The sequence below is a fragment of the Lycium ferocissimum genome, chromosome 5 (assembly GCF_029784015.1).
Source record: "Lycium ferocissimum isolate CSIRO_LF1 chromosome 5, AGI_CSIRO_Lferr_CH_V1, whole genome shotgun sequence".
Lineage (NCBI taxonomy): Eukaryota > Viridiplantae > Streptophyta > Magnoliopsida > Solanales > Solanaceae > Lycium > Lycium ferocissimum.
In genome coordinates, this window is record NC_081346.1 from 15,436,119 (window position 1) to 15,449,704 (window position 13,586).

Consider the following 13,586-nt stretch of genomic DNA (forward strand, 5'->3'; position numbering starts at 1 on the left):
ATTGATAATTATTTTAAAATATATAAATATATCATAGTTATTATTCCCTCCGTCCCAATTTATGTGATATAGTTTGACTGGACACAAAATTTAAGAAATAAAGGAAGACTTTTGAATCTTGTCGTCTAAATTAAACCAAAGATGTTTGTGTGGTTATAGATCATCTCGTTAAGTGTAAAAGGTAAAGTTTAAAGTTAAATTATTGTCAAATAAGGAAATGTATCATTTTTTTTGGAACTGACTAAAAAGAAAAATGTATCACATAATTTGGAACAGAGGGAGCAGAACAGATAACTAAAAAAGATAGTGCAAACATAAAATGTAAAGAATAGTGTGCAAACATAAAATGTAAAGAATAGTTGAAATCTTATACTACTAGCTAAAATGGAACAGTGATCGAAAGAATCCAAGAAACTACCTGCCTCCGAAATGTACTACAAATGTAACTAGGGAGTAGCTGCGAAATTTAATAACTTCACTGAGTATATCAGTTTTGACAATGCATTCACATTGAAGTAAATACAAGTCATTTATGATTCCACCAAATATCGTACATTCTGCAACCGTAAAACTTTAAAGATAACTACATTACATAAGTTTTTTTCTTTTTTAACTTCCTCCTCCTGATATATTAATGATGCTAGATGATAAGATAATTTTACTGCTATTATACACTGCATTTTTTTTTTCTTGGGGTAAAGTGACATTTCAAACTTGGATCTTTCTAGATTGATTTGCCGAGATAATAGCGAGGCAGAGGTAGAAAATAACCCCAAAATAGGAGAATGCAAGACTCGCTATAATTTTATGACAGAATTTTGCAACAGAATCACAAATAGGCATCCACCCTGAGTGACTCTCTCCATATTTTCCTACATAGCCAATTGTTGTTGCTGCTGCACATCCAGCCAGCAATAGTGCCATCATAATCTGTCATCACCAAACAACATGTCGAATTTTATATACTACTATTATGCTTAATTCATATTTTATGGAATGGCATGAACCATGCGTATTCATGTAACCAACGCAACTATGAACAGGATATTCAGAAAAAAAATATGTTTATTGGTGTTCTGAAAAAAGAAGCGACTACCTTACTTTAAGCAATTTCTTGTTCTATATTGATCTTTTTCTTGTTCTACGAGGAGGGTTTCTTTTTTTACCGTTATCCCCAGCTTGCTTAGTCGTATTGTATCACTATGAATTATGCTTCATAATTTATGCTAATATACTATGTTTTGAAGTGTACACCTTACTTGGAAAAAAAATTTGATACTTATTTGCCAAAAAAAAAAAAAAAAAAAAAACTATACTTTGGATTCACATTGATGATGTTAATAAGATAGACATGTGGCAATGCTTATGGTCCCAAAAGAAATAACCCCATTCTTGTCAACATTCTTCTTGTATATCTCCCATATCTTGTTGATTATTAGGAGAATTTTCTTAAAATGAAAATTGACTATACCAACTAGAAAAACGTATAATAATTGGGGTGTTGAGTGTGAGTCACATAAGGAATAGAGTATGCATTTAGAGACAAATAACGTGGTATATCTATTACGTAAAATTAACAAACTCGTTAATACATGGAAATGTTAGAAATCAGTCCTAAGGGTAGGGAAGAAAAGTGTGTTTTCCCGACTCCTTAAATCACAAAAGGCCCAGATGATGGCCAAACCACGGGGCATGTAAGAAGATCACTTTCCATCTCTCTAAATTGGTTGAAAATATTTACTAGTATACAATTTAAAAAGAGTTTACGTTATATACACTGTTAGCATAAAACTTTTTACATTATCATGTCATCCAAATTATATTTACAGTGTACATATGACTCACTTTTGATAATAAAATCATTTACTTACTAAAAAAAGTATATATACAGGTCAATTTTAAATGTGAGATTGGTAATCTTGAAAATAAGGTACACTAAACTTAAAATATGGGACTTGTAATCTTGAAAATAAGGCGGACTATAGGTAAACTTTCTTAAAATATGAGATTTGTAATCTTGAAAATAAGATAAACAAGATAAACTTCTCTAAAATGTAAAATTTGAAATCTTGAAAAGAAAAGAGACTATTTTCACTGGATGGTGTAAAAATTTGTTATACTGACATATATTTAACTAGAAGAATTCATCTAACACATTGAACAGTACGAGCAGAACAAACACCTTGAATAGTACAAGCAAGATACATTGATTTGAAATAATGAAGAAATTGCCTCATGAAAACTACTATCTGAAAAGGGAAAAAAATTAAAAGGTAGGATGTACCATATCATGGACGAAGAGGTAAAAATACTTGTTTGGGTGAAGACCCTTACGGCCAAAGATGGAAGCAAGAAACAGTGAAAAAACAGAGAAGGCACATCCAATGATATTTGCAAAGACAAAGAACCTGCACATAACAAAATAAAACAAGAACAACCCCACTCGATTAAAGTACACAACTTTAACGAAAAAAAATAAAGCAAACTATTAAGTAATCAAATAATACTTGAGTGCTGGAGAATAGCTATAACGAGCATCCATCTGAATAGTGAAAACATCAACAGTCTCTTTGCTATTGAGAATTATGCAAGTGGCTGTCAACGTGAATGCAGTAGCCAAAATCCTCAACAAAATCTGGGCACACATGGTGTAATATTTTTGAGATGTTATGGGTGGGTTTTCTTTGGCTTTGACTCCCAGGTTATTCATCTTTGAGATCTCTCTGTTCCTTAGAAAAGAAAACTGAAAGGGCCAAGTATAAGAGAATTAGCAAATGTGGGAAGTGTTGTGGAATAGTTGGATGTTGGTGGTGCTGTTATTTATAGAGGGAGAGAAGGGTAGTAGGGAGGGATAGTTCCAAGTGAATGGATTGGCTACAGGGTTTTGAAGATTACCTTAGAATCTTTTTTTTTTTTCAAGAACAAATAAAATTAGACCATATTCGCAATGGGTTACATTAACTCGCTCCTTTTTTAAAGTCAACCTATTTTAATCGCCTAATTCAACTCATCTAAAAGCTGAATTGTGCCCAAATTGACCTATGAGTAACTTTAATATTTTTGTTTGTGATTTTATAGTGGTCTAATAAAGAAAAATCCTTTTTTTTAATTTTGATTGATAATTTAATAAATTATAAGAAAAATACTTTGTAAAAATTAGCGAGATCAGGATATACCATTGGGCAATTCGCACGATTGCTATCTTGGGTGTCTTTAATTTTTAGCCCTCAAATCGCAAGTCTTTAATTTTTGTCTTTCGGCACTTTAAGTAATAAAAAAGTAGCCGAAGATACCCCTGCCATCGAAAAAACAAAATAAAATAAAATCGGATCTATGGCCTAATTTTGCAAGGCAGGGTTTCATAGAAATTATGCCTTCTCCGACATAGAAACAAGGCATAGTTTCTTTATAATTTTTCCCAAATAGGCATGATTTTTATGAAACCTTGCCGTGAGAAACTAAATTTATTTTGACTCTGCTGGGTTTCAAACCTAGAATCTCTTATTTCGTAGACACGCAAATAAAGGTACCTTGACCCATAAATTTTCATTAAATTAGAAGTAGGAGCAAAAATTAAAGACCAACGATTTGAAAGGCAGAATTAAAGACCAGTCCATATGAAGGACAATCCACACAAAAAAAGGCACAGGGAAATTTGCAGGATTGCCTTTCACTAGGGTTGATCTTAAATTTTTGCCTCTCAAATTGATGGTCTTTAACTTTTTCCCTTAAGGCCCAAATTCTGCCTTCATGTCCAGTTTTGCAAAATTCTGCCTTAAGGCAGAATTTGAATGGTCATGGCTAGGGCTGCTTATCCGGCGGATCGGGCGGATAATTATGCTTAACGATTCGGCTTATCGGTTATCGGCTTTTAAATATACTAATCCGCTAGCCAACCGATAAGATATCGGTTGGTTCGGTATCGGGTTAATAATTATCGGGTGGTTATCGGGCGGTGTATCGGCTAAAAATAAGAGAAAATGAAATTTAAGATCACATGAAATCGAACTTCCATTTGATTTTGTATTCGGTGTTCTAAGAATTCGGATCTACAAATGTTGTAATTAATAAACCGAGGAATTAACGAGAGTTTCTGCTGAAGAGCACTTTCCTATTCATCAAGCTACTCTTTAACTAAGCAAAAGTAAGTCTGAATTTCCGAAACATAACAAACTTAAGATTATGAGCACATACACATCTGCAAATATTTTCCTCCATTCCAAACCAATTTCAGAGGTTAAGGGAAAGCTTAGCAGCGCCTATCTGAAGAAAAGATTGAGAACACTCGTTATTGGTTTACAATACATATTATATATACCAATTACCTTGGGGTAAAAATATAAATATGATAATTCTTAACGGGTTAACGGTTTACCCAATAAGAAAATTGAGTAATCCGCCCCCCGCACCAATAAGCCGTTAACTATAATATTTTAATCTGCTCACCAGCCATTAATCTGATAACCCAATACCAATAAGCCAATTTTGCGGTTGGGTTATTGGTAACGTTTTCGGAATGTAATTTAGTCATATGGCCACGAATATATATATATATATATATATATATATATATATATATATATATATATATATATATATGTTGGCGTGGTTACCGGGTGTGGTTAAAGAAGATCACATTAAGAACAAAGGGTTAAGAGAAAAAGATGAACGGTATAACAAAATTCGTGACTTAATTAAAAAAATAAAAATAAAAATTTGGGAGATAGACAGAAAATTAGTTATAACTACATGATAAGAAGAAATATAGGAGTGAGGAAGTACCGAATAGGATTGTTAAAAAATTATTGAAAAATTTACTACCCCCTATTATATTGGTATCAGAGCGAGAAGATTTTGGAACCTTAGACTTATCTAAAATTATATGAGAAGACCTTTTTCTTTGCTAGAAGAAGAAAGCAAGACTCGTATCTACTATTAGACAAGAGTTAATGAGACAACACCGTTTGCTAAACATATAAGTTTTCACCATCGCATGATCTATATTACTAAAAAGACTAGAAAACCTTAGAAGCTCAAGAAAGTTCCTTACCGAACACATTAACTATTTAGACATAGCTTATAGAGAAGAATTAAATCATAATACAACAGTATTAAGTTTTCGAAATAATCTCCTTTGGGAAGTTCATTTTACCAACGACGCTATATTTAGAACCGAAGACTATCTTAGACAGCTAAAACAACAAGTAAACTTTATGCCTTTAGGTTAATAGATGCAAGATCATTATTTAAAAGTCAAACAAGAATTAAATAACCTATACCCGCATATATTAAATTAAGTAGTACCAAAGAAAACCGATTAAGACTACAAGAGTTAATAGATATAATATCGATTAGAATATAAGTTACTAGGATATATAAAATCTAGAAAGACCTCAAAGAACCACAAGCGATTTAGACCATATTAATTATATGAAAACACTACCCTTTGTTAGACAAATAGCTATCGATCATTGGTTATTATATAGAGATATAGAGAAACGACGAGAATATAGACAAGTAGAAAAGGCGTTAAGTGCATATTTAGAAATAATAAATTCAGAAACATTATCATCACTAATAAACAATAGACTCTTACAAAAGTCGATTAACGAAGAAACAATCTCTGCTATAACGTGGGAATTACGGTATAAGAGAAGATATAGAAAGATATACAACTAGAATAGAGTACCGAAAAAAGTTTGTAAAATAAAGATTCCGTTAGATAATAAATAAAGCTAGAAAAATAGATACATTAAAAAATCTAGAATACTTAGACTTAAGAATATACCCGTAAAAGAAATATAGAGCGTTAAAAGATCATAGTATTATAAAGTGTAATTTCGATGTGAGACCATATATTACATAGTGAAGACAAACAATGAACACATTAGTAGATTTAGTCATAAATTTTAGTGAAAAATACAAGAAAATAATAAAAACACTAATAGAATATTAGAGGTGGTAGAAGCATTCCGTACTAAGCAAAAGAAAACTTTCGAAAAGTAGAACAAAATCTCGATTACTTAAAAACACAAGAATTAGAATTAGAAAGGAAAGTCCAGACTCTAGTTAACAAATTTAATCTGGAAAAATTACCTACAAAGACGGAAATAGAAAAATTAGTTGAAGCTATTACAGAGAAACCAAAAGAGATAGAACTAAAGACAACCCAAATAGTCTCTAAAATAACGCAATGTATACAAGTTTTAATTAATGATATTAAGGAATTAAAAAAAGACAAGAGAAGAACTAAAAGAAATCACTCTTTCATGAGTAGACCGACCTTAGCTCAACACGAAGCCTCAAAATTAATAGAAAAGTCTATACCTTTACCAAAAGAGACTATAAAGATTATATACCTAACGCTAAATCGTATCAAATAACACTACAACAAAATATTACTATAATTTCATTAATCTTAGAAATAATAAAGAAAATCGAAATAATAGTACCAAAGTTAGAGGTAATAAGTGAGCGCGTTCTATTGTTAAGTGAACAAAAAGAGAAAAATAAAGAGCCCGCTAAAGAAGTTGAAGAATTAATAGACCAATTAAAAAAGGTAGAAATAACACCTCAAAAAGAAAAAGTTAAAATAATTAGAAAAACACAAAAATGGACCTTCTTCCAATTAGATCAAGAAACGAAGGAGAAACAGAAAGGCAAGCAAGACCAAGAGTAAGTTTTTTCGAAAAAATAGAATAGGTAATAATTTTTTATCAAGAATTTTAAGTAGAAAAACACCGAGAAAACAACCAACGATTAAGTGAGGTAATAGATGTGGACCGAGACATACGTATTTTTCAACAAAATTAATTAAAACTATTAAATCCAAAGACTTTATACAACATAGGACAGTTTTCAAGAACGACACGGTTGTATAGACATTATAGAGAAGAGCAATTGTCGGTATAGGAACTAAAGTTACTACTATAAATCTAATAAATCCGAAGCTTTAAGACAAATAAAAAATACGGGAAAGACGCTAATGCATATGGGATTAATAGTAATAGGATTAAAAGGATTAACTAGAAAAAATTTAGAACTAAAGTCTTAATAGTAATTTACGATGATAGATGGTCGGACATGAAGAAGTCAATAATCGGAATAACGAGAGGTAAATATGACAAATAATGGAGGAATTTTTATATTAGTCCGTACTTTATAATGAATTTAGCGAATTCGGAAAACATATAAAAATAGGAATACAGACTAAAGGATACGAAGAAATGTGTAATGGTAATAATTTACTAATGTGCATAGGATTTTTAGGAAAAATGACAAATAATAGTAATACTAAGTTTAAAATTAAAGTAGAAGATGTTGTAGAATTAATGGGAAATAGAGGAATAAATTTAATTAAACCTATAAAAATAAATCTTGAAGAATACGCAGGGTTAGAATGGAAATTAGAAGACTTTAGTAGAAAGAAGATTTTACAACCAGAGTCGCACCTAATGTACACTAATTCTAAAGGAGAGACATCTATAAGATTTACCAATTATAACTATACACCACAAAGAGACACAGAAGAAGAAAGTACTCTAGATGAAAACGAACCTACTGAGTCAACCTTTATGAACATAGAATTAATACAAAAAGATTTTGAAGTAGACATAGCTATAGAAGAAGCAAAAATACGTCATAGAAAAAATAACAATATAACTTTTAGATGTAAAGGATGTAAGTTAGAGATCTAACAATAGAAGAAACTATAAGTCACTTTAAATTATGTGGAGCTAGAACCGATAATTGGGGATATAGAGTAGAACATATACACCAAGAGAAATCGATGTCGCTTTCGATAAGATATTAGAAGATATACAAGATAGTGATGAAGAAATAGACTCAATAATAAGCCAAAAAGAATTAATGGAATCTAGTGCATCTAGTTCTAGTCCATTTCAAAGAACAACAGAGAACAACACACAGGAGACACGAGCACGAAATGTACCTAGAAAAAAGAGTTTTTAGATCGAACGGGAGAACCAATAGAAAATATAAAACCATCAAAGAAAAGAATGCCTATAGAAGAACCTATTATTCTCCAAGAAGGAGGTAATAAAGGAAAAATATTAAATATAGCAACTCATGATCCACAAAGATGGAATTCGAATAGACCTTTGGAAAGGAATAGTAGTAGCAGACTATATAAAAACTTATAATGATACGGATACGGAAACTATGTATAAATACTTAGAGACATTTTTAGGAGAATCAGCTAAAGCTCTATGGGAAGCATATAAGAAGGATTTTCCAATGGAATTCCAATACCTAGTATCCATGGGAGCAAATCCATACAATTTTACCAATAAAATACATACTTTAATTACAGGAGAAGATCCAAATAGTGAATTAGTAATACTACAAAGAAATGCTTTAATCAAATTAGAGCAGTTAAGTATAAGTAGCTGGTTTCATATTAAAAAGTTTTTAAATGATTATTTTTATTATTGTACAATTAATGGGAAACGCTTTTGATCAAGAACTAGGAAGGAAATTATTTAATAAACTACCAGAGCTCTAGGAAGAGAGATAGAAGACGAGATGGAATAAGAGAGACGAGTAGTAAAAATTCTAATTTAAAATGGTCAATAGGACATAGAATACGACATATAATGGACATACTACAAGAAAAATGTACGCATATACAGATACAAAAATAATTAAAACAAAATGAGATGAATTTTTGTAAAAATGTGGTATACACTACTCAGAGTTACGATAAAGACAATTATAAAAATAAAAGATATAAGAAATACAGAAGACTGTAATCACGACTTCGAAAGAAATAAAGGTTTAGATAGTAATGCATGTTTCTCTTGTAAGTGGTTTCCTAGTAGAGATAAAAGAGCAAAATGTAAAAATTATTTTATAGAAGGATGTATCATGTGTATCGAAAAAGAATTTAAGACAAAAATCCATAAAGAAGAAAGACATAAAAAAATAGAAGACCCTACTATGAGTATAAGAATAATGACATTAGAAACCAGAATAAACGAATTAGAAACCAGGTTATGTAAATTAGAAAAAGGAAAAGAAAAAGAAGCAAATAGCGAAGATGAAGAAATACATCTATCTAATATACAACCGCTAAGAACAATACTGTAAGATTCAACAGTGAACTAATGAGTATAGAAGACCATGGAGCCCTAGTATGTAATGAAGATAAAAAATTAGGAAATATAAAAATACTTGCAAGAATTAAAATAGATGACTATGAAATAGAAACATTAGCATTAGTAGATTCAGGATGTACTAAATGTATAATAAATAAACGAATAGTTCCACCAAATTTAATAAAAGTTCTAGACAAACCGGTTGCGCCATGCAAATGGATGGAACTCATAATATATATAAACATTATGTTCATAAGGCATACATTAGCTTTATCAACACTTGTTAGAATTTTACAAACCCGGTTATAAAATGGATAAAATATGGGTAAGAGACTTGAATATAAATATAGACTTCGTCATCGGGTTAGACTTTATGTTACATAACAATGGAAGTTGCATGATTACAAGAGATGGAGTAATTTTCTAAAAAATATTACTCATACACCGCTTAAGCTCATAAAAGCTGAAACTAAAATCGACATAAGAAGATCTCTGCCTGCATCAAATAAACCCTGCAAAAGAAAGAAGAGAGTTGTTGTAAGGATTGTCAAGACAACAATACATGCTGTAAAAGCAAAAGAGAAATAAAGAATTTAATTCTAGAAGAAGAAGGAATACTAGACGACGATAATCTAATAGAAAAAAATTATACTTTAATAGACATAGAAACAGAATTATATAATTTTAAAACAGGGATAGAAAGGATAGGAGTAATAAAAAATCAAAAAAAATTTAGATAATATAATAAGAATACTAGATGAAATAGAAATCATAGGTGAAAAACCTTTAAAACATTGGAAAAATAACAAAATTGTATGTAAACTAGACATAATAAATCCAGAATATATAATTAAAGCAAATTTCAATAGAAGCAACTAACCAAGATGTAGAAGACTTTAAAGTACAAATAAAAGAATTGTTAGATTTAGGAGTAATAAGAAGATCTACTTCTAAACATAGATCCGCATTTATGGTAAGAAATCATAGTGAGATAGTAAGAGAAAAAGCTAGAATGATAATAAATTACAAAAGACTTAATGATAACACCGGAAACAGTATGGATATAAGTTACCATACAAAAAATAGAGCTAATAAATAGAATACAAAGTAAAAAGATCTTTAGTAAATTTGATTGTAAATCGGGATATTGGCATGTACGAATGCATGAAGAAAGTATAGAATGGTGCATTTACATCCTTGAAGGACATTTCGAATGGTTAGTAATGCCATTTGGATTAAAGACAAGCCCACCAATTTTTCAAAGAAAAATGGATAGCATATTTGGAGACTATAAAAGATTTGTCCTAGTATATGTAGATGATATATTAGTATTTAGTAAAGACATGAAAGAACATTTAGGACACCTCCAGAAAGTATTTAGATTATTTGTAGAAAATGGGATAATAATTAGCAAGCAAAAGATGGAATTAGGTAAAAACCATATAAACTTTTTAGGAGTAGTACTAGGAGATGGCAAAATAAAATTGCAACCGCATATAGCTAAAAAGGCCTTAGAAATTTCAGATAAATTAGATAATGTTAAAGAATTACAAAAATTCTTAGGAATAGTAAATTATGCTAGAGGTTCCATAAAAGACTTAGGAAAAATAAGCAGGGGCCATTGTATTCAAAAGCTGGATCAAATGGTCAAAAACACTTTAATACCGAAGATATTAGATTAGTACGTAAAATTAAAGAAAAAATAAAGAATATTCCGTACTTAAATATGCCCCTAGAAACGACTATTTAATTATAGAAACGAGATGGAAGCTTCGAAGGATGGGGAGCCGTATTAAAGGCAAAACCAAATAAATATAACAATAAAAGTGAAGAAAAGATATGTGCTTATCAAAGCGGTAAGTACCGAGAAAAAGGAAATATGAGTAGTATAGACGCCGAAATTTTAGCCGTAATATATGGCTTAAATAGTTTTAGACTATATATACTAAATAAACCAGAAATATTGGTAAGAACCGACTGTGAAGCTATAGTCAAATTCTACCAAAAAATTAATGATAAAAGTAGCAGTAGATGAAGATGGTTAAACTTTATGGATACTATTTCAATTTATAATTTAACATTCGAACATATAAAAGGAAAAGATAATAATTTAACGGACCAATTAAGTAGATTAAAAATCACATCTAACGATTTTCTATTTGAACAAAGCATGAGACCATCAAGTTCTCGGACAACGGACAAGGGGAAAGGCATAGCCTCAACCCAAGACACTTCTGACAAAGCAGTGTACTAGGTAATCTTCATTTTAGACCTACATCTGCATTAAACAGAAATGCCCTAGAAAGAATACATTTTGGAACCAATAATTTAGTATTTTTCCCTCCATCTAATTTAACTTTTAAGGTATTACCAGAATACGTAATGGACAAACAACAGACATGTTTAGTAGACAATTTATGGATATCGCACAACAAAAAGGACGTTGGTCATTTTGTAGCCACTTTAAATGCACTTTGTCGATTTTACGTACAAAAATCTAGATAAGAAATTTAAATTTTATGTTGTAATCCATGGTAGAACTAATGGTATTTTTCAAACTTGGATAAGTTTTAGATTCTATCAAAGAAATACGAAGACCTCTTTTTAAAGGCTTTAATTATTTCAACGAGGCATTAGACTATGCTAGAGTATTAGGACCAAACTATTATATTTCTCCAAATTTCTCTCGGACAAAATTCGAGATAGAACCCCTCGATACAAAATATAAAAAGACACAGACAAGGTGATTTTTTGCGATCACTGCTCTACTATGATTGAGACCGTCAGAAGACTTAACCAGCAAAAAGAGACACTCATCCAAAAAAAAATGAAACTCTTGGAGCAAGCAAGACTGTTAGAGCAAAGACTACAAGCGGTTAAGTTTGAATTATTACAATCCCAGAGTTGTCCATCTCGGACAAAAATGGATGAGACGGTGTGCATTCCCAATGAATGCAAATAGATCCACCGTATCGGATAAAGATACGGCTAGTCCGGTTCAAACGATAGCCGGTAAAGACTCATCAAATCCGTTGATGGCACACTTTGCCAAAAAGTGAAGATGAGGGATGTTCATCTCTCCGGACAAGACGAAGACTACCAAAGACAACGACGCAAAGGAGCTACTTCTACCAGAAAAGCATACTTGCAAAAAAGAAAAAAAATGACAACATAGAAAGTGTAGTTAAAGAGACTTTGGAAAGATTTTTCTAAACAAAAGCAGAAAGCAAGACAAGCACATAATCAAGAACCTAGTCGAGAATTATCTCCAAGTCCAAGGATGTCACCCGGTTCATAGTTCGAAGAAGGAGATATGGTAAATTTTTAGAATAGTGCATTTCAAGATTCACAAGACCCAAACGACTACGATTCGGGAATGAGTTTTGATTCTATTGCACTACATAATTTAGACACATAAAAAAAAATATATATATATATATATATATAGTGTGTGTGTGTGTGTGTGTGTGTGTGTGTGTGTGTGTGTGTGTGTGTGTGAAAAGCAAAATAATCAGACAAAAGTAGTGGAAAAAATAGTCATGATGAGACAAAAGACTCGTTGAACAAAAGCAACGGCTAGAAGACATTTGCAGAAAAAGAGAGCTTTATTAAAAGTAACTTTAATAAAGCAGCTACAGTAAATGGACGGATCGATTCTGATCAATGGACGGATCGTGCGACAAGAAGATAAAGTTTTCTTTTGAAAAGTTCACGTGACGATGGGGCCAAAGAGCACCCGGTCAACTCGAAAAGATTCTTCAACATTTTGAAATCCGGAGTTGAAGTCGCCAAGACACCTATAAATAGCAGATTTGTGGAAAAGCGAAGACATCACGAACAAAAGCAACAACCACCTCTCTAGAAAACTTCCATATTCCCCTTCTCTTTCATCAAATGCTCCAATCCCTTACCCGGCCAAAAACAGTAAATATAAACTCCTGTTGTAAAATAGTATTAAGTTTCTTAATAACTACCTCTAGTGTGAAGTAGTTTTGGGGTTCGGGAAACCTCCCTCCTTCTTCAAACCATGTAAGTTTATTTACTATATTTTCTGTACTAATCTCCCTACTATGTAAATTACTTTGTGATTATTATGTTTAAGTAATTACTTCCTTATCCTCATGAATTTGTTATTCTTAGTATATGGTTATTCTCTTAACTTCTTAATAACTTCGATGGATTAACCTCAGAATTTCTAGGTTTAAAAGAGGCCGTTTTAATGTCTAAATAAAGGACGATGTTGGTCATAGTTGCGGGGTGTGGTTAAAGAAGACTGCTATTAAGAACAAAGGTTAAGAGAAAGAGATGAACGGTATAACAAAATTCGTGACTTAATTTTAAAAAAAAAAAAAAAAGTCACTGTTCATTTTTTACTGTTCATTTACTGTTAAAAAAAAAATTAAAAATTTGGGAGATAGACAGAAAATTAGTTATAATTACATGATATATATATATATATATATATATATA

General features: G+C 31.1%; 1 protein-coding gene across 1 annotated transcript; it reads right to left on the reverse strand.

Annotated features, from left to right (window-relative positions):
* Positions 1-399: 399 nt before the first annotated feature.
* Positions 400-2,883, reverse strand: LOC132056198 (CASP-like protein 1F1). The gene is made up of 3 exons (XM_059448285.1): positions 2,508-2,883; positions 2,285-2,408; positions 400-930 (listed from the first exon to the last, which is right to left on the reverse strand). The coding sequence occupies exons 1-3, from the start codon at positions 2,708-2,710 to the stop codon at positions 709-711; spliced, it is 549 nt and encodes a 182-aa protein (XP_059304268.1). The 5' UTR covers positions 2,711-2,883; the 3' UTR covers positions 400-708.
* Between the last annotated feature and the right edge of the window lie 10,703 nt (positions 2,884-13,586).